General features: G+C 42.1%; 1 protein-coding gene across 6 annotated transcripts in view; it reads left to right on the top strand.

Annotated features, from left to right (window-relative positions):
* Positions 1-24431, top strand: part of AGAP1 (ArfGAP with GTPase domain, ankyrin repeat and PH domain 1) — a 327080-nt gene that overhangs the window by 165672 nt on the left and 136977 nt on the right. For all 6 annotated transcript variants that reach the window (XM_065669649.1, XM_065669647.1, XM_065669648.1 and 3 more), the window contains exon 10: positions 23438-23542. In XM_065669649.1, coding sequence (XP_065525721.1) covers positions 23438-23542 — 105 coding nt within the window. The remainder of the gene's footprint in view (positions 1-23437; positions 23543-24431) is intronic.

The following is a 24431-nucleotide window of genomic DNA, read 5'->3' as shown; positions in this document are numbered from 1 at the left end:
ATCTGGGCTAAGTTTGGAGACTGGAGCTCTTCCTCTGAGAGCATGGGAAATTAGGCTGGAGAAGTGACATAAGAAGATTAAGTAGAAAGCTTATGACAGTTAGCAAGTGAGACTGCCTGCTAGACTTGCATTGACATGGTGATTATTAATATGTAGTAAAGATGTTTTGGGGATTCCACCATATTTGTATGGTTGCCAACAAAACGGTGACAGTTGCATTGCTGTTAATAAATTCATTTAGATTTATAAGCATTGTTTACAGAACCTGTTCGCCTGCTGAAACTCTAACAGCATCTGTTCCTTCTTACTAATTAACTGCTAATTACGAATGAGCTTTGTGTGTTTGTCAGTATAACTGGCTCATGCATTTTGTAAGGAACATTAACAAATTGATTTACATAGTGGTAAAGCAATCAAAAGAGTAAACTGAACAGCACGCACTGAAAGCCCTTTAGCTGATCTTTTTGAATGAGGCAAACTTGGGGCATTTGAAATATTTTCATCAGTCTTTTTCTGCCTTTTAATTGTGTAGTAATTGCATGTGAAGCTGAAACAGGGTTTGATTGGTATTTGATTTGATACTGTTGGTCCAATATCATAGAATCACAGAATGGTTTGGGTGGGAGGGGACCTCAAAACTCATCCAGCTCCAACCCCCTGCCATGGGCAGGGACACCTCACACTAGAGCAGGGTGCTCCAAGCCCCTGTGTCCAATCTGGCCTTGAACACTGCCAGGGATGGGGCAGCCACAGCTTCTCTGGGCACCCTGTGCCAGCGCCTCAGCACCCTCACAGGGAAGAGCTTCTGCCTTACCTCCAACCTTAACTTCCCCTGTTTCAGTCTGAACCCATCACCCCTTGTCCTATCACTACAGTCCCTGATAAAGAGTCCCTTTCAAGCATCCTTGGAGGCCCTTTTGTTGTTCTTTTTTTTTTTTTTTTGGGGGGGGGGGGGGGGGCTGGTTCTTTGGTTTGTGTTTAAGAGAAGCATTGTCATTCTTAGGATTTACCACATGAGCAAGCATTTATCCAGAGTATAAGTCGCAATGGCGCATCAAAGAGAGTAAATGGGATGAAGAAGTGATATTGCTTGGAGAGGGGAGCAGGGGGTCTTTGAAATGTAGGTACTCTGCCTATAAACTGCTTTGTTATCAGTCATCGGAAGACCTCCTATGGCAGTCCTTGCACCTTTGTTCAAATGTTTTCTCTCATCCTGCTTCAGTTCTCCAAAACCTTTCTGTCTGCAGTAGTTATCAACACATCTTTAGAGCAGTCTCAAGCAGCCAGGCCAGATGTTGGCCCTTCAGTATTTGGAATTTAAAGGGCATAATTCAGTAGTGCAATTCTTAACACAAAAATCAAATCAAATCTTGGGGTTTTTTTGCATGATTCAGAAGGAAGTTAAAAATGACATAACTGGATGTTGTATTTACTCCAAAGGATCCTTCACATTACAGTCATTTGGAGATGAGTGATATGCTTAGTTGACATGGGTATATTTCACTTACAGCTGTCCTAGAGCTGTAAAGCTCGAAATGACGCTTGTACATAGGATTAGGAAGAAGACGCAAGTAATGCCAACACCCAGCTGCAGTGGCTTAATTTAACAGTGAGGAATACAGAGTCATTTATATAGGCTAAAAGTTGCCAGAAAAACTTAATTGTTTTTGTAGAATTTCAAAATACATCTATGAAGCAAATACAACAGATGTAAAATACTTGGATGTTAGTGCAGCATTTTGACTCTGCTTCACTGCATCTTAATTGAGAGTTTATCCAAATGTGTTTTGGCTAAAACCGAGATGTGGTTTGGAAACACTTTGTAAGACTGGAAACAAAACCTAAAGCCAGACCATGGCCTGAGCTATCTGGAAGGGAGGACCCAGCTTTGTTCAGCTCTAGGGCTGGTACCATTCACCAAGGCTGTTAAGAGCAGTGTTGGAAGCAGAAGCAAACATATAGCCATCCCATCAGTCATCTCTATGCTAAAGCTGAAATGCCAACAGGGAGAGGCACATCAGAAAAGGGACAAGGAGTGGAGCTGGTGACTGAACAAAATGGAATTTGATTTGTAAATCTTGATAATCTGTAACGTCCCTTCCAACCCAAACCGTTCTAGGATTCTACAGGCATTGGGACAGGCTGCCCAGAGCAGGGCTGGAGTCACCATCCCTGCAAGTGTTCACACACCGTGTACATGAGGCCTCAGTGCTATGGGTTAGTGGTGGCCTTGGCAGTGCTGGGCAATGGTTGGACTAGATGAGCTTAAAGGCCTTTTCCAAGCTGGTTGAGTCTGTGATTCTGTGCTTCACTGGAAGATGCACACAAGCTCATTGAAGTCACACGCTGATTAGGCAAAGGGCTCAAGGCAGAAAATCCCACCTCTGTGGCTCTACAGCCAGATCATTCTCTGGCTAAAGGTGTTTTTCTCTGGCCAGCACAGGAACCAGAGCATGTTGTCAATAGTGATGTAAGCTACCGTATCAGATCACTGCTTATGAGATTAGGAGGCTAATTACAGAGGGTTTAGCTAGGACAGAGCAGTTGTAATTATACATTGACATCTATAGTGTGTTTGCCAGGGTAAAGATATGTTGCTGCTATGCTGTGAGATGCATGTACATGGGTGTGTGGTGATAAGGAAAGGATGATTTCAGGCTTGATACTAAAAGAAAGCTGCTGGATTTTGGGGGTTATCCAGCTGGATGATATCCTCCTTAGGGAAACAATACAAGCTTAGTGACTTGGATTTTCTTTTTAAAAGGGGCGGAAACTGAAGCAGTGAGATTCTGTAGGGAAGTCTGAGCACTCAGTACATTTCTTTCCCCTTTAATAACTAATATGATTCTTTGTCACAAGAAAAATACTAAGACATACCATTTACCAAAGGGTTTATAGTACAGTATATCACCTTATTATGAATGACAGTTTTTAAATGGTTGGGTAGAGAACTGGAGAACTGCTACAAATCAAGTAGCTAGATTAACATCTAATGTTCTCTTCTCATGTGAATACTGGGCGGGGGGGGCATTAAGACATATTCATGTGCAGGAGGTATTGGAAAGAAAAATCAATTAAAATACCAAAGAAAATGGTTGAATTATTTAGAAATTCTACTATCTGAAACCGAGCAATCCACTGGAATGGAAGGGAATAGGGGCTGTTTAAGAACATGGGTACCATCATTTTGGGAATCAGATGTTTCGTTGCCAAATTAAAAACAACCTGGAGCACCCTGCTCTAGTGGAAGGTGTCCCTGCCTGTGGCAGGGGTTGGAACGTGATGAGCTTTAAGGTCCCTTCCATCACAAACCATTTTCTGATCACAATTCTATGATTGTTAAAATCCATGTGTATGTTTTGGGGTTTGTGTGATCTGGGTCTCCTGAAGTCCATCCATCTCAGGTTTCCAGCGCTGTGTGAGGTGGATGAGCTGCACAAACCCTTTCTGCATCCATCCCTTGCTGAAGTGTGCTCAGCGTTTTGCAAATTGACATGTCAGTTTTGTTTAAGCTAATGGCAAAGCGAAGAACTTCTTCAGAGCACTTCCTGAATCAGTCCTTTGTACAGCAAATGTTGCTGTCAGTTTGTAATTCATTACAATACTGTGTTTGTCACTGAGAAATAATACGTGCATGATCACTGCTAGTGCTTTAATCTTGCAGCACAGTGGTATCTATAATCCTGATACAGATTAAGTCACGCTTAGTTCAAGTTAAATGACACTTATTAAGGTTGGTGTGATGTAGGGAAGCAAGAGGGTTTTCACCTGCATATGGAGCATGAAGAGTGCAAGATCCCTGCTTCCTGGGGGAGAAGCTCACCTTCTGGAAGGGGGCAGACAAAAGCAAGGGGCTTTAAAGGTAAGAGAAGGGGGGGAAGAGTGCCAGCATGATGCATAACAGAATTGGAGGGAGAGAGCTCAAGTGGAAAAGTAAGAAGCCAAATCTGTATTAAACAAGTAAGAGGAAGGAGGGCAAAGTTGAACAAAGAAGGAGATGGGAAGCGAGAATAAAAAACAGGTGACAATAATACTAATAATACTAAATAATACCAATAATACTAAAAATCATGAGCATCTTTCAGAAGGTGCCACACTAGTCCCTAGAGATGTCTCGTTCTTAAGGTGTTGATGTCTTTAAGCATGAAGCATGGTGATCGATTGGTAGCTTGAAGCAATGCATCAGTGCCTCTGGTTCTCTGCTGCTTCGGCACCTTGTCAATGCCTCCCAGCTGTTTCCAATTGAACAGTCTGAAGAGCTTTCAGTCTATAGGTTTCAGTAGCATGCACTGCAGTTGATGCATGCATGCTGTCAGAGTGCTGATTTTTCCACTGAGGAAGTCTGAAAGCAAGATCCCAATGTTGGCCCAGAACAGTTCTGCTGGTGTTAAAATAATCACCTACAATACATATGATGGGAGTTTGAAACTCTGGAGAGTAAACCAAGAGGCTCTGAAGTGACTCCGCATCTCTCTGCGTAGAGTGTGGAACACCTGCAAGGGGCTAGGGCTGATTTCCAGGGCAAGACCAGTAAGATCAATCCAGTATGTTAGTATTTCAAGAAGGGCTTCTGTGAGTTCAGTTGTACTTAAGAGAGCAACACATCTTTCTGGTGTCCTACGTATGTGTGCTTGGAGATTCTATCTGCAAGCAAAATCTCATTTCTGAATTGATGGCAGATGCAGGGATTGTAATTTCTAAACTCAGGTTTGATTTCAATTTTATTCTGCTGCAGGAATGTTTTATGTGTAGGTCATTTCTTCTTTGGACTTTCTGAATGGTGCTGGTGTCCTGGTCCCAAAGAGTATACAAGAGTATAGCGTTGGCAGTGAAGGCACAGAAGTTTTACTCTTCTGTATCACTACAGCCTCTGGGTGCCTGGTATACTTTCCTCGACTGTTGCTCTCATAGAAGGTCCTGCAGTTACTTTCAGTTTTGAATGATTTAGTGCCACAGGTGTTTGTATGCTTCCTATTACACTAGTAGCAACAGTGATTGTATCATTTTATTAGAAAAAGATCTATTTTAAGTAGGAATTCTTGGGGTTTCTGAGAATGCATCATCAGTGAGTGATTTCGTCTCTGAGACTTGATGATCTCTGCTCCCATGAACTTAAACCTCTACCCAGCATCTTCAGTTTTCCCATAACCAACGTTCCCTAAACCTGCTGTCACCCCAGTCTGAAACTGTTCAAAAAGAAAGAAAAAGGCACAAATTACATTTTTTTGGTCACCCTCACTTGTTTGAGGGGTAGGAAGGGACATGTGATGTGGCTGGTGAAGTGACACCCTAGGGCTGTGTCAGCAGGCAGGCTCATGGTCCTCTTAGCAGAATAGACCAACACAAACCACTTGGAGAGACCATGATTTACATATTTTAGCAATGATATAGCTACTACTTATCTGACTCACTCCTAGTAGCTTATGGTAATGTTGGCTTTCTACCACTGCTGCACAATGAATCCGTCTTTTCCCTGGTTATATAGGTTTGAGGCTCCTGGAGTTGGTTCACTTTCAGCTGAAAGGTATCCCGGTGGTGATGGTGCTCGCCAGAGCTCTAAGTAAAAATGACTTTGTTCTCTGCTATGTTAAATTGGCTGGTTAATTCTGGTGTTATTTACCCTGTAATTCATTAGTTTTACTCTACCATTGGCAGCTGACAGGCTGTAATTTCATGCCTTGCAATAAAAGATGTCTCATAATCTGCTTCATTTAGCAGCAAGAGAATTTAATGAAATTAACTGCAGTCCTAATTATGCCAGTGAATACTAAAGACTGCTATCAAGTTTCCTCAGAAAAGGACAAGGTCCACCTCATGAAGGATTTAGAATATAATTTCCTGGGAAAAGTTGCAAATGCCTCCTTCTATTGGCCAACAAGGGCCAATTACAAGTGCTGATGGGACTTTAATGAACTAGTTTGTTCTGAGGATGTCGCACAAGGAATAATAATTTTGTATTTTTGAGCAAGTTTTTAGAGGTTCCTCTCCTTAGAATAGCTGATGGATGAGAATTTAGTCTTTTGCTTCTGTTTCAGAGGATTTTCCCACTTCTTTTGTGGTGCCTTACGCTGGGTGCTAGCAACTGAGAAGACAGCTCGGATGCTACACACTTTAGATATGGAGTGAGGATAGCGGGTTTGGAGATCTCCATCCCAGAGGCCATCAGGCAGTTTGTTCTCCTGTGCTGTAATTCACTGGAGGCTCATAGCTCAACCACGCAAACACCACAATTACAAAGAAATAGCAAAACTTGCAAAGAAACACGATGAAAGAGTGCTGGCATGGCACAAAGGGAAAAGAGGGATTGACACTGAGGAGCATTCTTAGGGCTGTGGAAACTCTGAGGCGGTCCTTTGCAATGTTCTTCTGCATGCTTTTTTTTGGTGCATATTCATGACTTTGTATTGAAAAGGTCTTTCTCTATTTGCTGGCAGGGCTTTCTTGATTTCCACTTGAAAGTAGTGGGTGGTGTGTTTGCCAAGTGTGTGCTAAGTGCTTTCTAAGCGCTGCCACACTTAGACAACATGATGTGAAATGTAACCGCCATTTTATGACTTAAATGATGTTAAATGTAGTTAATTGGAAAAACTTTTAACTGCAGAGAATTTCCCTATGAATAGCCTTCATAATAACCATCTCACTATAAAACGCAAAATGCTTTGCTCACAAGGACAACTGTACTATAAAGGTGAAGTGTATTGATCAAATTACCTGAGATAATAAACTTCGGATGAATAACTCCTCTATTGATGAATGGCAGAAGTCTTCCTTTTTACCTCATACTGTTAGTGTGATGGGAAGGCAATTGAGAGAACAGTATTAAGAGTGTGGGGTTTTTTCAAGCATAGTTTATATTTTTAAGTGAAATAGCTCTGTGAAATTGTGGATTGAAAGTGGCATTGGGGTTTTTTACTGTTTCTGTTACTGTTTTGTTGTTTTTAAGATGTAATTTGTTCAAAGTATAATCATCTTCAGATAAAATGTTATAGGACTATATACAAGTGAATATGTAGATTCACAGAGTGGTTTGAGTTGGGAAGGACCTTCAAGCTTATCTAGTTCCATCTTCCCTGCCACAGGCAGGGACATCTTCCACTAGACCAGGTTGCTCCAAGCCTTATCCAGCCTGGCCTTAAACACTTCCAGGGATGGGGAAACACTTCCAGACACGGGAAGAGACTTAAAATGGTCAGTATGTGCAAGAACTTGCAATACTAAATAAGGAGTGAGCCATGAGCTTTGTACACGTTAATAAAAAGTGAGGTCAGAGCATAACTGGATTCTGGTGATGGAGATGCTCTTATCAAAGAGGGAAAGAGTTTAGGGGCCCAGAAAAGGGGAAGAAATGTGGTGGAAGGGAGCTTAAAAGCAAATGAGATGTTCTGGGTTTTGTTGCTTAGTGTACGCTCCTTCCTTCGCTTTCTGCTGAGTAGGGATTTCATGGATTTATTACAGTTATGGGAAAGAAAAGCAAGATGATGGGTGTATCTGCCTTTTGTAACAGCTTTGAGTTTTGGGTTTGATCAGAGATGACAGTTTCTTAGGCAACCCCAGATGCATAACTTGGAATAAACCTAATGCAGAGCTTCTTGTATCTTTCAGAATACAAGCAGAAAACTCTGTATTTTTATTCAATATACAGTAATCATCTGTAGGTGCATTTATGGGTGAAGAATAGAATCATAGAATGGTTTGGGTTGGAAGGGACCTTAAAGATCACCTAGTTCCAGCCCCCCTGCTGAAGAGAATGGGATGGCTTTAAAAAACTCATTGATGTTAACAGTTTGAAATATCCTCAGAATTGCTGGTCAAAGAGACAATTGAGTATTCAGAGATGCTTATTCTTGAAATGTGGTATATGAAATGCCATCAAGTAAAAAAGCCTGGAAGTTGAAGAGAATCATGAGAAGCTGATCAACTGTAGTATTAGTATATACGAAGTATAGAAGCAGAATGCAGAAGGGGAGCAAGGAGGTAATATGAAATACTAAAATAATAATTGAGTTTAAAATTGCTTATGGTGAGGGAAAGTGTGGAATTGATATTCCCGATAGATGCTCAGGATGGAATGAAGGCTGTATTACTGTTTCACACTTCATCTAGAAGATTGCCAGCATTGACTTGGCTACTAAATGGGATTACAGTGTTTTCTTCTCAAATGTTTCAAGTCTTTAGCAGAGCAGCCTTTAGTTATAGTTGCATTTCTCCATGGGATAGGCTTTAAGATCATTGGACGCACAATTCCGATTGAAGTTTTTACATTATGGAGTGACATGTCTTGCTTTTGACAGATTTTATCTTCTTAGGAAGGTCTCCAAAGACTTGAACTAAGCAAGCCAGTACTTACTGAAGGTCACAGTCAGGTGTTAGCAAGATAAGCAAGGAAGGGAACCAGATGCAGGAACAAGTTTCAGAAGAGAACACTGCCACACGTAAGCAGCATAGGAGATAAATGAACCATTGGACTTAATCATTCAAATCCAAGAATATAAGTATTAGTAAAATAAATCCTTTTTATTTAAGGTAATAACAAAGACCAAATAAAAATAACCAAGACCAAAATAAGCGTTCAAGAAACTGTTTAGATGAGACCCTCAGTGCCATGGGTTGGTGGTGGCCTTGGCAGTGCTGCGGAATGGTTGGACTGGATGGGCTTAAAGGTTTTTTCCAAATGAGTTGATCCTATGATTGTATGATTAGTTTTAAATACTATCATATACTCGTGTCATCATAGTGAAGAACTTGCATAATGTCTGTCAGCTGGTCTGATTGCTTTACTGTGTTGTTCTTATGTCCCTTGGTGTATACAGAGTAAGAACAAATGACCTAAAAGTCCGTATGTCTGAATGGCCCAAAATGTCTTGTCCTGTAAATATTCTTTACAGTAATTTGGAATAAGACTTGGTGTAAGACACAAAGCCAGGTATTCTTTGAAACAGTTCTGAGACAATGTAAATACCATGTGAGTGTGATCACCTTGTTTCATATACACAGAGATAGATGCAGATACATGCATACACATATATGCATGGAGGCTTCACAGCAGCCTTCCAGTATCTGCCTACAAGGATGCAGAGAGAGACTCTTCATCAGGGACTTTAGTGATAGGACAAGGGGTGAGGGGTTTAAACTGAAACAGGGGAAGTTCAGGTTAGATCTTAGGTGGAAGTTCTTCCCTGTGAGGGTGCTGAGGCACTAGCACAGGGTGCCCAGAGAAGTGGTAGATGCTCCATCCCTGGCAGTGGGCAAAGCCTTGAGTGACATGGTATAGTGTGAGGAGTCCTTGCCTATTGCAGGGCAGGTGGAACTAGATGGTCCTTTCCAATCCAAGTCCAATCCATAGATATGTATGATCCTTTCCAGTCCATAGATGCATATGATATATATATATTTATATATATATCATTCATATATATATATATGAAACCTCTATATAAAAGAAATATCTAGAAAACATTATCCTGTAGAAATTGAAAAGCGAGAGCAGAGGGCAACCAGAGTGCAACAGGGATTTGAGAATATCCATGGATTCAAAAGGTGAGAGCAAGCCAGGTCTGCAGTCTTTGGAAAGAGATGAAGAAGAGCCTTCTTTTAATGGCCAGGATTGATTCTGCAAGGCTGTTTGAGCTTGTGTCAAGCAGGACGCGAGGGGGCAAGAACTTCAGCAGGAGGAGAGGCCGAGCACCACAGGAATGCATGTGGAATCCAAATAGCCGCACAACAGACATTTTTAATATATTAGATGCCAAATTCAGTTTGGTTTATTAGCAAGTGTTAGCTTTGCTAAGGGCTTTTAGAGTTCATTCCTTAATCCAATTCAGTTTTGCTGGTTACCCTCAAACTTTGGGAGAATAATATTTAGTTGATGCCAGCGAGCTACATTGTTAGCACCCAAAATTAAAAGCTCCATTGAAAATGTGAACTAGATCAGAAGCCCATGGAGGCAGAAACTTGGCTGTGAAAAAGAGGCTTTGATGTCATAATGCCTATTGTTTAATGTCTTTTAAATGCCAATGCACAGCATGGAGGCCTAGCCCTCCCATTGTGCAACAGAGGGTGCATTGGGTGGTAGAAGGGGGGAAGAAAGGAGAACTCTTCCATCCTGTGAGCACAAAGTTGACAGGTACGGAGGCTTTTGGAGATCTTTTTTAGGGAATAGTGCAATAAAGGGCGCAAGTCCAGAGCGAGCGCGTTGTGCGTGCAATGTGTGCAAGAGAAAGTTAGCAGTCAGTCAGGTTTTATCTCTTAATGAATAGAGACTGCTGAAGTAAGGGTTAGGTAATTGAGTTTATAATTAATTAGCCATAACCCTCATCAGATAAAGCAGTTGTCGAGATTTTTTTTTTATCTCCTTTCTCTCCCCAGGGCCTGCCCTTCTTTGTCCTTGCACTGACAGCCAGCACTTATCTTAGGCCTTCTCCAGGTCCGTGCCCATCAACCCCTCCTCCCTTGGGCTGGTTTTTGGTGGTCAGCCGAGACCCTTATTGTCCTGTAAGGCTCACAATCAACCCGGCTGTCGGGTGCTGGGATGATGAATTAGCAGTAGGAGTTAACGTGGAGGTTGAACTCCAGATTGGACTCGCGATAGCTCGTAGAGCGGCTTGTGTGTGTTAGTCACTGTCCCCGGCACTGATACGCTGCTGACACTTTGCAACAAAGAGGTTAAAAAGGGAGATTTAGTCAAAGAAATGTCCTCGGGAAGTTCGGATGTGTACAAAGCACCCTTAATTTCTTCTGCTGTGCAATTCACCTCGACAATGCTGAGAAAATAAATGAGATTTTTACGCTGTTTCTTTCGGTGACCTTATCTCCCTTATATCGTGGGTTGAACTGGGTTGCTTGCAGTAGAGGTAGAAATCTTAGACACTTATCTTAAAAGCATCAAGATTGTTAAAGGTGTCTGGTTCTGTCTGCCCATTGAGCTAGATTAAGGGGATTTGACGTCAAATTTATCCTCTTTCAAAGCATCTTCGTTTCACAGATGCGTTGGAGAAAAGGAGCTTTCTTGCTGGGTTTACAGGAAGCATGTGGCATGGAGCTGTTTTTATAGGCAGGTTTACCTGCTGGAGAAGAAAACTGGTGAGAAGCAAGTCAGTTTTCTTTTCACCTGGAGTTTCTTGCATTAGAGGTGAAGTCTCCTGTGTCTTACAATATTGAAGATGAGGCTTCATCTGCTCATCTTCAGCATCAGGCTTCAGATGAGCACCATTTCACCGAATGTTTGGGTGGGAAGGGATATTAAAGCTCATCCAGTTCCAACTACTGATGGCAGAACAAACCTGTTCCATTTTGGAATAATAGCTTAGCAGTTGTTCTGGTGGGTCTTCGAACCCTGCAGATGCTGTGGTGCAATGCTTGTGGTTTGTGAAGCCCTCCACTTCAGCCTTCCTGAGGCAGGGGGCTAGAACTGGGTGAGCTTTAAGGTCCCTTCAACCCAAACCGTTCCATGATTGTATGCCAGCACTGATAGTGATAGCAGCTAATCCCAGAGTATTACAGGTAGTTCAGCATGTGAGCATCCTGTTGTGCTGGAAGTCTGTGATATATTTTCTGTAGTTGTCAAGATTTTTGCTCTTTCAGGGTGTTAATTGGTATCAGATCTCTATGATTCACTGTGAGGTCCATACCATTTTGGTTTGCCGTTTAAACACTTGAATTGATACCATTTTACAGGGTGTTCTCCTGAGAGATGCCAGGAACAGTGATGGAAACTTCCAAATGGTAAAAGCTTTTCTCATAGAATCTTAGAATCCCAGACTGTTTTGGTTTGGAAGGGACCTTAAAGCTCCTCCAGTTCCAACCCCTGCCACAGGCAGGGACACCTTTTGCTAGAGCAGGGTGCCCCAAACCTCTGTGTCCAACCTGGCCTTGAACACTGCCAGGGATGGGGCAGCCACAGCTTCTCTGGGCACCCGGTGCCAGCGCCTCAGCACCCTCACAGGAAAGAACTTCTGCCTTATATCCAACCTGAAATAACAAACTTAATGTGGTAAAGGGAGAGTTGAAATGCCTGGATTTAAGATGTGCCACTTTGAAGTCAGTGATAAGCCAGCAAAACCTTCTGCTTTAGGCAGCCTGGATAAAGTTGCAAAGATAATTCAAATGATGACATATTTGCAGCTCTGTTCTGTTTGTAGGAAACGAACCTGGAAGGTCTCATTGAGAGACAGCTGTGATTTCCTGAGCCACAGAGGTGCCTTTTTCCCCACTGGTGATTTCAGAGCAGGGATTAACTTCTCTCGATTGATTTGATCATTGCTTTTTGTCCCTTTTGTAGAGCTAACATGGAAATGACAGAGAAAAGGAGTCCGACTGACACACCCGAGTGCGGGGTGTTAAAGTTGGTAGCACCAAGTATCATTATCAACCGTAATTGACAAATAATACCCCTCATAAATACTGCCAGTCTTTTCAATTAGTTTTCATCTCGAATCCGGGATGCAAAATGATGGCCTGTCAAGTGACAATGGATGACAAAAATTAATAAATTGTCTTCTAAATAGTATGGACACTTAAGAAAAATTGGGCAGCCAATTTAGCACAGCATGAACCAGGGGGAACCTTTTGTACTGTTGCTGTGCCACTAATGTTGTCTGGGTCTTTATTAATGGTGCTTGGCTGCTGCTGACAGTTTTGTTGCTACTGGCAACTTTCTTCATTAAAATTAAAGCCAGCGTCAAATCCCATTAGCTGCACTCTGGGTACCTTGCATTTTTATTTATGTATTTTTGTATTTCTCTTTGCAAACACGTTGTTTTAGCTATGAAAAGTTGGAAAATGTGGTTAAAAATTAGCCTTTCGTCTTGTCAGTGGCTGATTGCTTAACTAAATAATGGATTCTGTTATTTTGAGGGAGATTGTCTGCAATGTGTTAGAACATGCCCAGTCTCCAGCCAAGGAACTGCACAGAGAAATCCATAAATGATCTTTATAAATTACCTTTTCTGAACACAGTGTTCTTCTGCATAGCCTGCAAGTTAACTGCTTCTCACATACTTTCTCATAAAGCAGTAATAGCCTCTGGAGGGGAGCAGCTCACTTGTGGGGTGTTCTTCTGTTGCCAGTTCAACTAAAATATTGATGATGTTACATATATGCTTAAGATGGAATGATCAACATGTGTGAAAGACTGCTCTTACAGGGAAAATAGGTGGCGTGTCTCCTTACTTTGGGAAGAGCAAGTATCTTTGTTTCTGGAAACATCTTTCGGCTTTCTGCTTTAAAAAGTCCTGGATTGACTCCTTCAAGACGGAAGTCTTCATTCATAGAAATACATACATACATCTCCCCTGTTCTGGCAGGTTAAAGCCATTCCCCCTTGTCCTGTCCCTACAGGCCCTTGTCCAAAGCCCCTCTCCAGGTTTCTTGCAGCCCCTTTAGGTCCTGGAAGATGCTGTAAGGCTTCTCCTGAGCCTGAGTGCTGGATAACAGCCCTTGCTATACCTGCTCTCGCTACTGACTATTCTAAAACATAAAAATCCTGAGTGACCAGTGCATTAAATTACCTGAGGTATGTCAAAGCAATGCATATTCCGTGTTATGGATCACGCATAAAGAGTTCACCCTGAATTTAAGGCTTCACATGGAAAAATCTGATGTACAGAAATGCCCAAGCAGAGCAGTGCTTTTACTAATGGGATACAGTTGTGGAGCATCACACTTTGCTGCCAAGTTTTACATAACAGCCATTCCTAGGGATAGATACTTCTTAGGGATAGATAGAATTTGGTCACTGTCACCTTCGTTATAGCATCTTGTATTAATTATACTCCTTTGGCTTGCAGGCCAGACCAGCCTAGCCCTTTTCTGGTATCATTTGGGCATGAGCCAGCAAGGCAAATATGTATCATCGTCTGATAGATGGAAATGCTTTGGGAAATGCAGAATATGGCTTGGGTTTCCATCACGAGCAGGCTGTAACATGGCAGGGAGGTAGGACAGAGTCTTCCATCAACACCTTGGGTTTGCTCCTATGGCCATCATAATGTCCTTTGATTCAGGAAATAGGAAGTGTGATGGTTCTTCTTATGTCCAAGCTTTGAAGCAGTAGCACCAGAAAAGGGTAAGGGAGCACCAATGAGTTTGGTGCAGAAAACCGGCAAGCGGCTACAGATGCTAATATTTCCTGATGCACTGTTTTCCTATCAGTATAAATAGAGCGAGTGCTGGATACAAAACACATTAAAATGTTCTCTTAAGTAGTTGTATCTGGGAATAATCTTATATGGTAAGTGAAAAACAATTAACAGTTTAAATGGTCTTTTAAACAGATGCACTTACAGCAAATCTTAGACTAAAGTAAGTGCTGCATGGCTCAAATCTGAATTTCAGTTCAGCTGCAGTGTAGATTAAGTGACCCTATTGTTCTCAAGAATGGATACTTGATAGAAAGAAAATAAACTGGTGACACTGAATTAGCACGCATCTAATAAATACAAGTTGTGCCTTGGCTTTTTTTGCTGCATCTTCTTGGTTTAAGAGAATAAAAAAAACGGTGTCAGTAGTTAATTGTTGACTGAAGCTTAATATCTGTTGAAGCAAATGAGCCATGAAATATACTACATAGAAAGTATTGTATCTGGAGCGATTTAAACATTAATACAATATTGCCATTTTTAACTTGCTGACACAATACGCAGAGCCCTTTATTTGGGAATTGCACTGATTAATGTTAGGCTTGGTAAGTGGGGGCATGGAGGTGTTTGTGCTGTATATAAGGCAGAGCATGCCTATACAAAACTTGTGTTTTCCTCACGAGTACTTGTTTGAGCCATGTTAAATAAATTTTGGGTTGTCTCAAGTTATTGCTTCAAGATGCCTGATAACAACCACCTTGTCAAAGGCACTGATTTATAATTCCCCGGCAAAGTTCTTTCAGATGACCGACACTGGCAATGTCTCCTGTTTTGCTAACTGTAATTTCTGTACCATCTATCAGAGTAAAACCTTGATTACTTTGTTAATGACAGCAATAGCTTTGCCTTTGTGCAGTAGCAAGCTAAGTACAGAGCGTAATAAACCTCTATTTGAAAGTTGTCTTTCGATTGTACCTTTAAATCCTTGGAAATGGCCTTGGTTAGGTTTTCACTGAGGTTCAGGGTGGCATGGTAGATGTGGAGGTACTTTGGTATAGAAGATCCTTCAAATATACGCAGAGATATAAGCAGTAGGACAAGTTGGGGCTTGCAATCAGTGTTTCTGTATGTGTGTGTGTACTCACACACACTTTTGTGTGTTTTTTTCCTTGGTCTTAGGAGAGATAGGAAGGAGGAGAATGGTGCAGGTGGGTAGAAGATTGATGGAACATCTTTACAGCTCAGTGTGTGCTGGGAGGCTGGTCGCATCATGAAGTGGTCCAGGCAGTGTTGCTACCTATCCAGCAGGTGTATGCAGTGGAGTCATGGGTGCTGACAGTCCTGTGAGCAGAGCACAAAGGTGTAAAAGTAAAATGAGTCAAAGAGGAAGTAGTGGAATAACAAGAAGGTCGCCTTTTACTGTAGAGGAAAAGAGGGTATTTCTTATCTTATCCCTACCAAAGTTGAAGGACTTGGTGGTCCAACCATTTGGCAAAACGAGGGCCAGTCCTTTTGATTAAAAACAAATAAAATGATAATATTGAAATCCCATTCTAGGGCCGAGTTTCTGAGGGCTGTTCGCAGAGCCTTTTTGGGCCCCAAATTTCCCACTATGATGTATGGATCCTTTCTGCACAATAACACGGAACACACTTTAACAAAAAAACACATAGAAGACACACTTTTTTTTCCCCCTGCCAGTGTTCTTGGGTTTGTTATTCAGGAGATGCTGTATTAAATTGGATTTTGTGTCCATCATTATTAAAATGTGAAGTGTGTCGGTCACAAAGCATACATTTCAGGGCAGTTAGCTGAATAATTCTTTTCTTTATTATCCCAAATTACTGCTGAGCTCTGGAGAGGTGAGCAGTTTAGCCAATTATTGCCATTTGAGCTGGATTTGTGGGTGATTAGCTCCTGGTCGAATTCAGTCCTGGCAAGGGCTTTGAAGCCTTCGCTTGTGTGATTTTCACAGCAGTGAGGTAGGAATAGACGCGGCTAATGACAGGAAGGTCGTGTGGGTGATGTGACCTGTGGGGGGGGGGCTCGGGTTTAGCAAATAGGGCATCCACAATAACAAGTGTGTCACTAACCCTGCCGTGCATAATCGGAGTTTTATAGGATTGTTGGAGATGCTGACAGCTCAATTAAAGTGTAACCCTTTGTACCATATACCCTGGCAGAATGACAGAAATATTACCAACAAAAAAGGGAGGGGGCCACAAGGGAACTGGTTAAAGATCCAGTAGCCTTTTTCTTTTCCCCCCTTCATCGGAGCCTGCACAGAACAAGCTGCAAAAAGCATCCATTTGTGAAATAATAGGTTGTCCAGGGGAGGGGTATGGTGCCAAACATGGCTACAAAAAAAAGCTCCTCTTAAGTGGTCTGCCTGATGTTTCTATGGAAACACTATAGTATCAGGATAGAAAGTTAAAATTGGGTTTTAAGCTTTTCATGGCTTTTCTCCCATGAACCCCTTTCCCCCTCCAAATCCCGACTTCATATAAAATATGATAAAGAGAATTTCAGGGTTTGGGAAACGGAGCGCTACTGTAACGAGAGCCGTATCGTCTGCCTAGCAGTAGTGATGTCTGCGTGATGATTCCTTTCTTTATCTTTATATCATACACACCCCCCATAAATGCTCTGTTTGTTTCTGAAGGGAAATAAATGTTTGTTGCTTCTTTTTCATCCCTGACCCTTCACCCATCTCTGACACCAGGGATGTTTCTGCTCTTGGAGTCTTTTCCAAATGACCTGTTCCACGCAGCTGGGTTTGCTCGCAATGGATCAGTTTCCCAGTGTTGTTTTTCCTTCTAATTCCAGCAGCAGCATTTCAGTGAGGCGGCTGGCGTGAGTGCCGACTTCAGTTGCGGCCAGGGTAGTTAGAGCTCAGTGCGTGGTGCTGGAGCAAGAGGTAAGGGTTCAATCGGAGCCGATCGCTGCTGGCTTCTCTGCTGCTGACTTAGACCCCTTGGCATCAGCCGCCTGGTTTCTCCCACACTAAGCTTAATGATTTGCATCGCGGTGCATTTCATATCAGTGCTGACGATGGTGTCAGGGAAACCACAACTGCCAATGCCAAGGGGTTAATAAACCGACTACTTGAGATTATTAAGGGCTGTGATTATTATTTTTTTACCAGGCCAGGGAAAGTGGAACAAACCTCGTAATGCGACAGAGATAGAAACTACTGTAAGGCAGGAAAATATTGTGACTTATTAGGTGCCGTACCTCATGCAGAGAGGTAAACTGGGTTTAGAGCGGGAGATGTGCCATTCCTTTAAATATGGAATTGCATTGTGTAACACATTTGGATTTAAACTCTGTAGAAAGGACATAGAGATGACTGCAGAGTATGCAATGTGCTCTTGGTTTTATAAAGTCTAATTTTAGAATTAATCATAAACTGGGGCTAACGAAAGACTGCCCCTTTCACAAAGCTGTCAAACTGAAGGAAAACTCGGCAACTGTCTTACTGAGCTTCTCTGTCCTTCAACTGCAAGTCCTGCATTGTCTTCTGATGCCCCGTTTGCGTGTCTGGAGTATTATGGTGGCAGACAAGAGCAGCTTTAGACTTGCAGTGCTTTGCTAGAGCAGTGTGTTGCTCCATCTGGATCCTGCAGCATGGCTGGATCTTCAGCATTTGATTCCAGTTCTTCTTTAGACACTGTTCTTGGGTGATCATCTTTTTGCCTCTTCATAAAGTTGCACGTTAGGTGGGTGAATGTGACATACAGATAATGGTTTTCTATCCATTAGTCCCCACACTGCAGCGCAGTTGTCTCTTCTCAACCACACCGTGCTTAAAGTACAGTGAGTAGGTTCCTGTGCTCAACAGCATCCTTGAGGAATCCTTGTCTGTGCCATGTTGGAAGTACATACCCTACCTTTTAAAAGTCCTGCAGCTGCAAGCCAGGGAGCTGTGAATGCTTCCCTTTAAAGTTATTTGCTGCATATCAGGGGAACTTGGGCATTACCTGCTCTTGGTGGGTAAGGTCAGAATCTGGAGGCTGAGTTGTTGGAGCAGTCACTAAAAATAAAACCACAATAACAGAAGGCACTAAGCTGCTTCTTCCCATTTACCATGTCCTTAGTGTGCTTGGCTGCAGTAAGAATACATGGAGTCTTTAAGGGTTTCAGGGGGTTTTTGCAATGCTGTTAGATACTGAAGTTGAAGAACCTTTAAGGTCTTCTGTTTTCAGATCTCTTTAGAGGCATTCCATTTTCTGTAGCCTTTGGTTTGTGGTTCAGTTGGGTCCCCAGTTGCACCCTGTTACTATAAGAGATGCTTACTATAGGTTTCTAACTGTAAAACTAAAAAAGCCTCATAGCTAATTGACCAAAAAACCCAAGCAGTATCCCTTAAATTTGTGGGATATAAATACTGAAGTTTGGGAAATCAAGAAAGCAAGTTACATTTGTATGGAAGGATCTATAGAATCCCAGCTTGGTTTGGGTTGGAAGGGCCCTTAAAGCTCATCCAGTTCCAAACCCTGGCCACAGGCAGGGACACCTTTCATTAGAGCAGGGTGCTCCAAGCCCCTCTGTCCTGCCTGGCCTTGACCACTGCCAGGGATGGGGCAGCCATAACTGCAACCTGTTACAGTCAAATTCTGGAAGCAGAGAAGGTCAACTAAGAACTAATCTCTCATTTGCTATTAGGATAAGTGAGACCAGACCCAGTGCTGCTGGCTAGGCTACCTAAAGCTGGCTGGTCGTGCAGTCCTGGAGGATTTACCAGCATTTGTTCATGATGTTGATAGATTTAAAGGAAGCGAATGTTTTATTGTCCAGAATTCATGTGTAACAGTTCATGATCCTGGCTATGTATGGTTGTCCTTGCAGCTCTGTGAGGGAGGATGTTTCTGGTCTTTTCTGTTGTGAACAGGATGCAAAATGATAGAGCTGTAGAAAACTCATAGCATTGCTGCCTACTAATCACAGTTATGAGAACTGAAAACCTGTCTGGAAATTGAGCCATTTAGACTTCTAGTGATTAAATGCAAGGTTACGTATTTGATTTTGTCAAAACAGCATCATAATAACGGGATGGGGTTGGCTAAAAATTAGGGAGGGGAAGAAAAAGCCTGCATGATGGTAGTACCTTAGACATGGCAGTGGTGTGCACTTCTGAAAAGAAATAGCAACCAAAGTACCATACTGTCTTTTCCAGAAGGTTCATTTGTACTGGCGTTGCCAAGAAAAGCTGAATGTACCAGATCCTGTTAAAACAAGCAAACCAAAACCAATCACCCAAAAACCCCCACAAACAACAAGAGAAACCCAACCTCAAGTCAAAGTGCTGCAGCAAATGGGAAACCGTGTGCTCAGTTAAGCCATGATCACTGTATTAATTGTACTGTTTGTGAAACCCTTTGTATCTCGTGGCACCTGGAAAACCAAAAATACATGGGAAATGTTGCTCCACACGTGGGAAGTATTTAAGTGTCTTCTGCTACCATCTATCTGAAAAACTAAGGCAGCCTACATACCAGCATCTTTCATGTTGCTTAATAAAGCAGCTTCATAAGGTCACTTTCTTAAATGCTGATAATTTGCTGCTTAAAACCTGAAATACTTCCCAAACCCAGATTCATAATTGTTTCACCATTTGTCTTCATTTATTGTTTAAGCAAGCAAGGCTTGTAGCTCATGGGAAGGCATCTGGAGGGGCGAGATTTAACCGATTACTATGTGTTAACATGAACTGTGTATGTTATGTGTAGTGGTCCCTTAACCCGTGTTGGGTGTTTTGTTTCTTACCTGAAGTCCAGTCAATCCTACGCTGGTGGCTTTTCATTAGCTGCTCCTGCTCTTGCCGTAATGATTGGGATGCAGAGCCTGATGGCAGTCTGTAACTTCTCCTGGTGCCCTGAAGCTCAGCAGCGTAAGCGGATTGACTCGGTTAAGGCCTCAGTCTCTAACAGCAAATGCAATCAATAAATCTTTGTTGGTAAATAATTGCTATTGAACAGAGTTTTAATATAAATTTATGAGTGGTGTTTTATCACAGCTTGAGGCTACGGCAAGCCACTGAGTGATGGATTTCAGATAACACTTACATTCATTACATTAACTTTGTAAGTTATTTAAAGCTTGTACACTTAACATTGCTTTTGGCTTGCAATGACCTCCTGGGACTAGACGTAGCATACACATTACTAATAAAGAGCTCGCAGTACGTACAGACAGTTCCTCCATTGCTTTGTGCAGTGACGCAGTTCCTCGAGCGAAAACCCAACAAGTAGAGTTTGTGCACTCCGCTTGATGTCTCTTTCCTGTGGCTCATTAAAAGTACAGGCTGGTGCAGGCTGGTAGGAGAAATGTTCCCCCGTCAGACACAGGATTGGCAATTTTGGAGGGGAGGTGGTGAAAAAGTTGAATTTGAAGTGTGAAATTCTCCACAGTTCGGGGGGAAATCAGAGGTGTTAAATTCCTGGTGTTGAGTCTGGAGGCTTTGGGTTAGCCAGACCAAACTGCAGAGGGAAGACTGTAACAAGTGAAAGATTTTGTACACATTAGGAAAAATAATGTTATCCAATTAATAATAATCTGAGGCAGAGATTATCGGGGGGGATAAATGTGTATTTTGAAGTGGAAGGTGATTTACTTCATCCCTTACTGTGTCGCTTGGTGACTAAATGTGATTTCTCTGGTGTGCTGTGTGTATGTGAAGTCTGCTTGGCTTGGACTGGAGATGTGCCCAAGCTACCTCTAAATTGCCTTAGAGGTACCAAAGGTCAGTGGGACCATGTATCTTGTGTCCTAGGTAAGAGTATCTGATGTGACTTAAATGTAGACGTAATATGACTGAAGTAAAGGGCTTTTTCTATTATTTTTTTCTAATAACATTTCTTGTCATATATGGGCTATCTATTGGGGGGGGGGGGTTGTTGTTTTCTTGGGGTTTTTTTAGGTTTAGTTACTGTTAAAGTGCATTTATAACTGATCTGAACTCCCATACTAAGAGCATCTCTCTGGACCATTCTAATTGCCCTAGACGAAGTGGTAGTCTCTGGCCTTGGGGGAAAGAAAAGTGTGTTTTATGGTGTATGGGCTTTTGCTCCATAACACTTTAAGTTGGCTCCTTGTACTGGGGGTTGGAACTAGACGATCTTAAGGTCCTTTCCAACCCTAACTATTCTACGATTCAGAGCAGTTTCCTCTGGCAGATATTTTTCATTCTCATCTAATGCAAAAATCTATTCTTTTTGCCAAGGTAGAGCATAAAGAAAGTGGATTGGGCAATCTGATTTGTTAGTTAGGCATAAATAAGTACAGCATCCCTATTTAATGCTGAGGTGGTGGCTTTTTTACATTGAAAAGCAAGGTGTGAAAGCTCATTTTGAATCATTTTCTTCATTTCAATCCAAAACCTGAATTTCACGGTTCACACCTCAAGAGCAGTGAAACTTCTGTGTAGTAAAAATCATGAAAGTGGTGAGTTTTTACTATTTATTGGAGTTATAATTGGCATGAACTGAAAACTACCTAAATCATGACATGTTTTCTAGCTAGCAAAGGGCCAGTTAAAAAGGGGTGAAATACATATTTTTTGCCTTTTCAAAGCTGGAGAAAAAGGCCGGAGGGGGAATCACTGTTGTGATCTTCTGATCGTTACAGCTTTTTCCCCATTAAAAGGTCTGAAGAACAAACCCTGGCAGGGAAAGAGTAATTTTTGATCCCCGCAGCACAGCCATAACTAGAATTGGGTCCCCTAAACGCCAGCAAGCATGCTGCAGGTGAGGTATGAAAGATGGGAAAGGTGAAGCGACAGAGCACCTACTATAGACAAACACACACGTCAAAGGCAGGAATAAGCTTTCATTTTTTAATAGAAGAAAACAGCGTCTAAGCACTGGAAGACAGTAATTGGGATGTGTGAGACGCGCTCACGGAAGCTTTTGTAAGACAGCATTACAGAAACCCCATTCCCTCTTGGAAAAGTTTGAGTTGTAGCAAAGAATAGCACAAAACCCCAGAAATGTGACCCCCAGATTGTCAGGAAGTTTGGAGTTTGTACCACTGTGTCAGTCACTCATCCCACACCAGCTTTCTTTACAGGCCCATCCACAGGTTGCTGTGACTTGGGAAGGGTTGTTCTCTGAAGCGCTGCTCGGAGTGTGTGGCCAACAACAGTTGTGAACTTGGGGTTTCCAACTGGGCTCATCTCTCTGGTTGCAAAAGGGGAGTTGTTGGTTCATATAGATTGTGGCAAGGGACTTAAAACATCCAGAAGTTGTCTGTCTCTGGATAAAAGTAGCATAACTTGCTTTCAAGGTTTTAACCCACCTCGACCAAAACAACTCCATGGGAGCTGGAAGCACCATGCTTGATAGTGCAACTATCTATGTACTGTTTTCTTATTTCTGTGGAAAATTAGAATGGAAAAACTAATTTTATGGGGATTAGAGAGCTAAGTTTGAGTTGATTTTGATTTATGATGTAGGTTTATGATTTAATGAAAGTAATCTGTCTTCCTCTATTGGAACTTGATCTGTGGATCTAGTGAGGTAGGTACTGTACACAGTGTCTCCACTGGGACATTTCAGTAGACTTTCAGTAACCCAGGTACTGTATGAATTCATTGGGAACTGCCTTCTAGCTTGTTTTTTTCCTAGGGAAGCACATTGCTAAAGCATGGCTTCATTTACCACCCACACTGTGCTACAGCATGGTATATATTGCTTTTCTAAGCGACTTCCTATTTTTAAGCTGAGAACGGGTTCATATGTAGAAGTAGTCCTTGTCCATGTGAACACAATGATGACTTTATCTCAACTGTGGATTGTTAGCATTCATCACTGATGTTTAGGTTGAATACAATGTGTGGGAGGGTGAGTCACCTTGCCCACCTCTTTCATTAAATTATCCAGCATTTACTGGGAAAGCTTTGTATTTGGCCGGTTTTCATTTTGTTGTTCTTGCCTGGAATTGTTGTTGCTTGCTGGAATGAATAGCTGAGAGGATTTCCATTGTGGTAGTATCTTACTGAAGAAGAAGGGAATAAGAACATATAAACGTGTGCTCTTCCAATATAAACCAGTCTGGAATCCTGGGATTCTCTAGCCGTTGAATAAAGCCAGAGCTGTTACAGCCCTTCCTGTTTACTTTACTTGCTTTATGAAAGCCTCATTTAGACCTTTTCCTCCTAAATTGCAAACACCAAAGCTGCCGAGGGAGCAAACGTGCACCCTTGGAGAAGCAGGGGAAAGTGAGTAACTTGCAGAAGAAAGTTACTAGATTCATTGGCAGTGGTATTTATCTCTTTCTGTGTCTTCAATAGCTGCGTGTTGGCAAGAGTGTTGATGATATTTGTAGGAGTATTAATGGTATTTGTTTCTTTTCTACTCTAATAGGGTATGCTGCTAAAGCGAAGTGGCAAGTCACTGAATAAAGAGTGGAAGAAGAAATACGTGACGTTGTGCGACAACGGTGTGCTGACCTACCATCCCAGTTTACATGTGAGTGCACCATGCTCTCTGAATTTTCAGCAGCATCAGGCCCTTACAAAGCAGTGGTAGCAAGTGTCTGATGTGCTTTTGTTGAGCCCTCTTTGGTGGAGGAACTTCTTCCTCTCCATTCCCCCCATCTGAAAAAGGCATAATCTGAAATAAAACTCACTGGTGCAAGGCTGAATACAGTCAAGTTCCTTTGAACACCCTGGAACTGGGGTTCCCTTTGCATCTCAAGAGATAGTTTAAACCTTTATTTTGTGCTGATGTTTTTACAGACTTCATTCAAAACCAAAAGCGTTTTGTAAGAAAAAGTGTCCTAGCTGTAGTAAAGAGTGAGGAAAGTTCTGGTACTTGTGGTGTGCATTGGTTATGGCTTGGTTTGAAAATGGCTTAGATATTAAAATAATGTGCCAGAAAACTTCACACTGAGGCATCTATCATTGTCTCTGCCCAAAGATGTTGTCTGTTCCTCCTCAATGAGTGCATAACACAGTCCCTATGTCTGGTTTGGGGGTGGAAGGAGCACAGTGATCTCACTCAGAAGTGGCCCACCCCTTCTGCCCCAGCCACGCCAGCAACAGAAGTGAGCTTGTTCCATGCCAGAGCACTTCAAAAGACAGAGATGATGTGGGGACTCCAGATCTTGGAACTCCCAGGGTATTCCAGCTCCCCCCTTGCTCTGTACTACAGGCAGTGGTAAAATAGGACAAAAAACATGGTGTGACCCTCACCAAGATCTTTACAATCTTATCTGGGTTTGTATTTTATCATCGTAACACATAGGAAAACCCGAGGGTAGCCAGTTGTAATATTTTTAGGAATAGTTTCTAAACCTATTGGTCATTTTGAGCTCCTGGGCAATTTTTCATTAAGGAGTGAAAAATCAAGGTTTTGA

This window comes from Lathamus discolor, chromosome 3 (genome assembly GCF_037157495.1).
Source record: "Lathamus discolor isolate bLatDis1 chromosome 3, bLatDis1.hap1, whole genome shotgun sequence".
Taxonomy (NCBI): Eukaryota; Metazoa; Chordata; class Aves; order Psittaciformes; family Psittacidae; genus Lathamus; species Lathamus discolor.
Note: the sequence above shows the minus strand (reverse complement) of the source record. Positions and strands in the feature narration are given on the sequence as shown.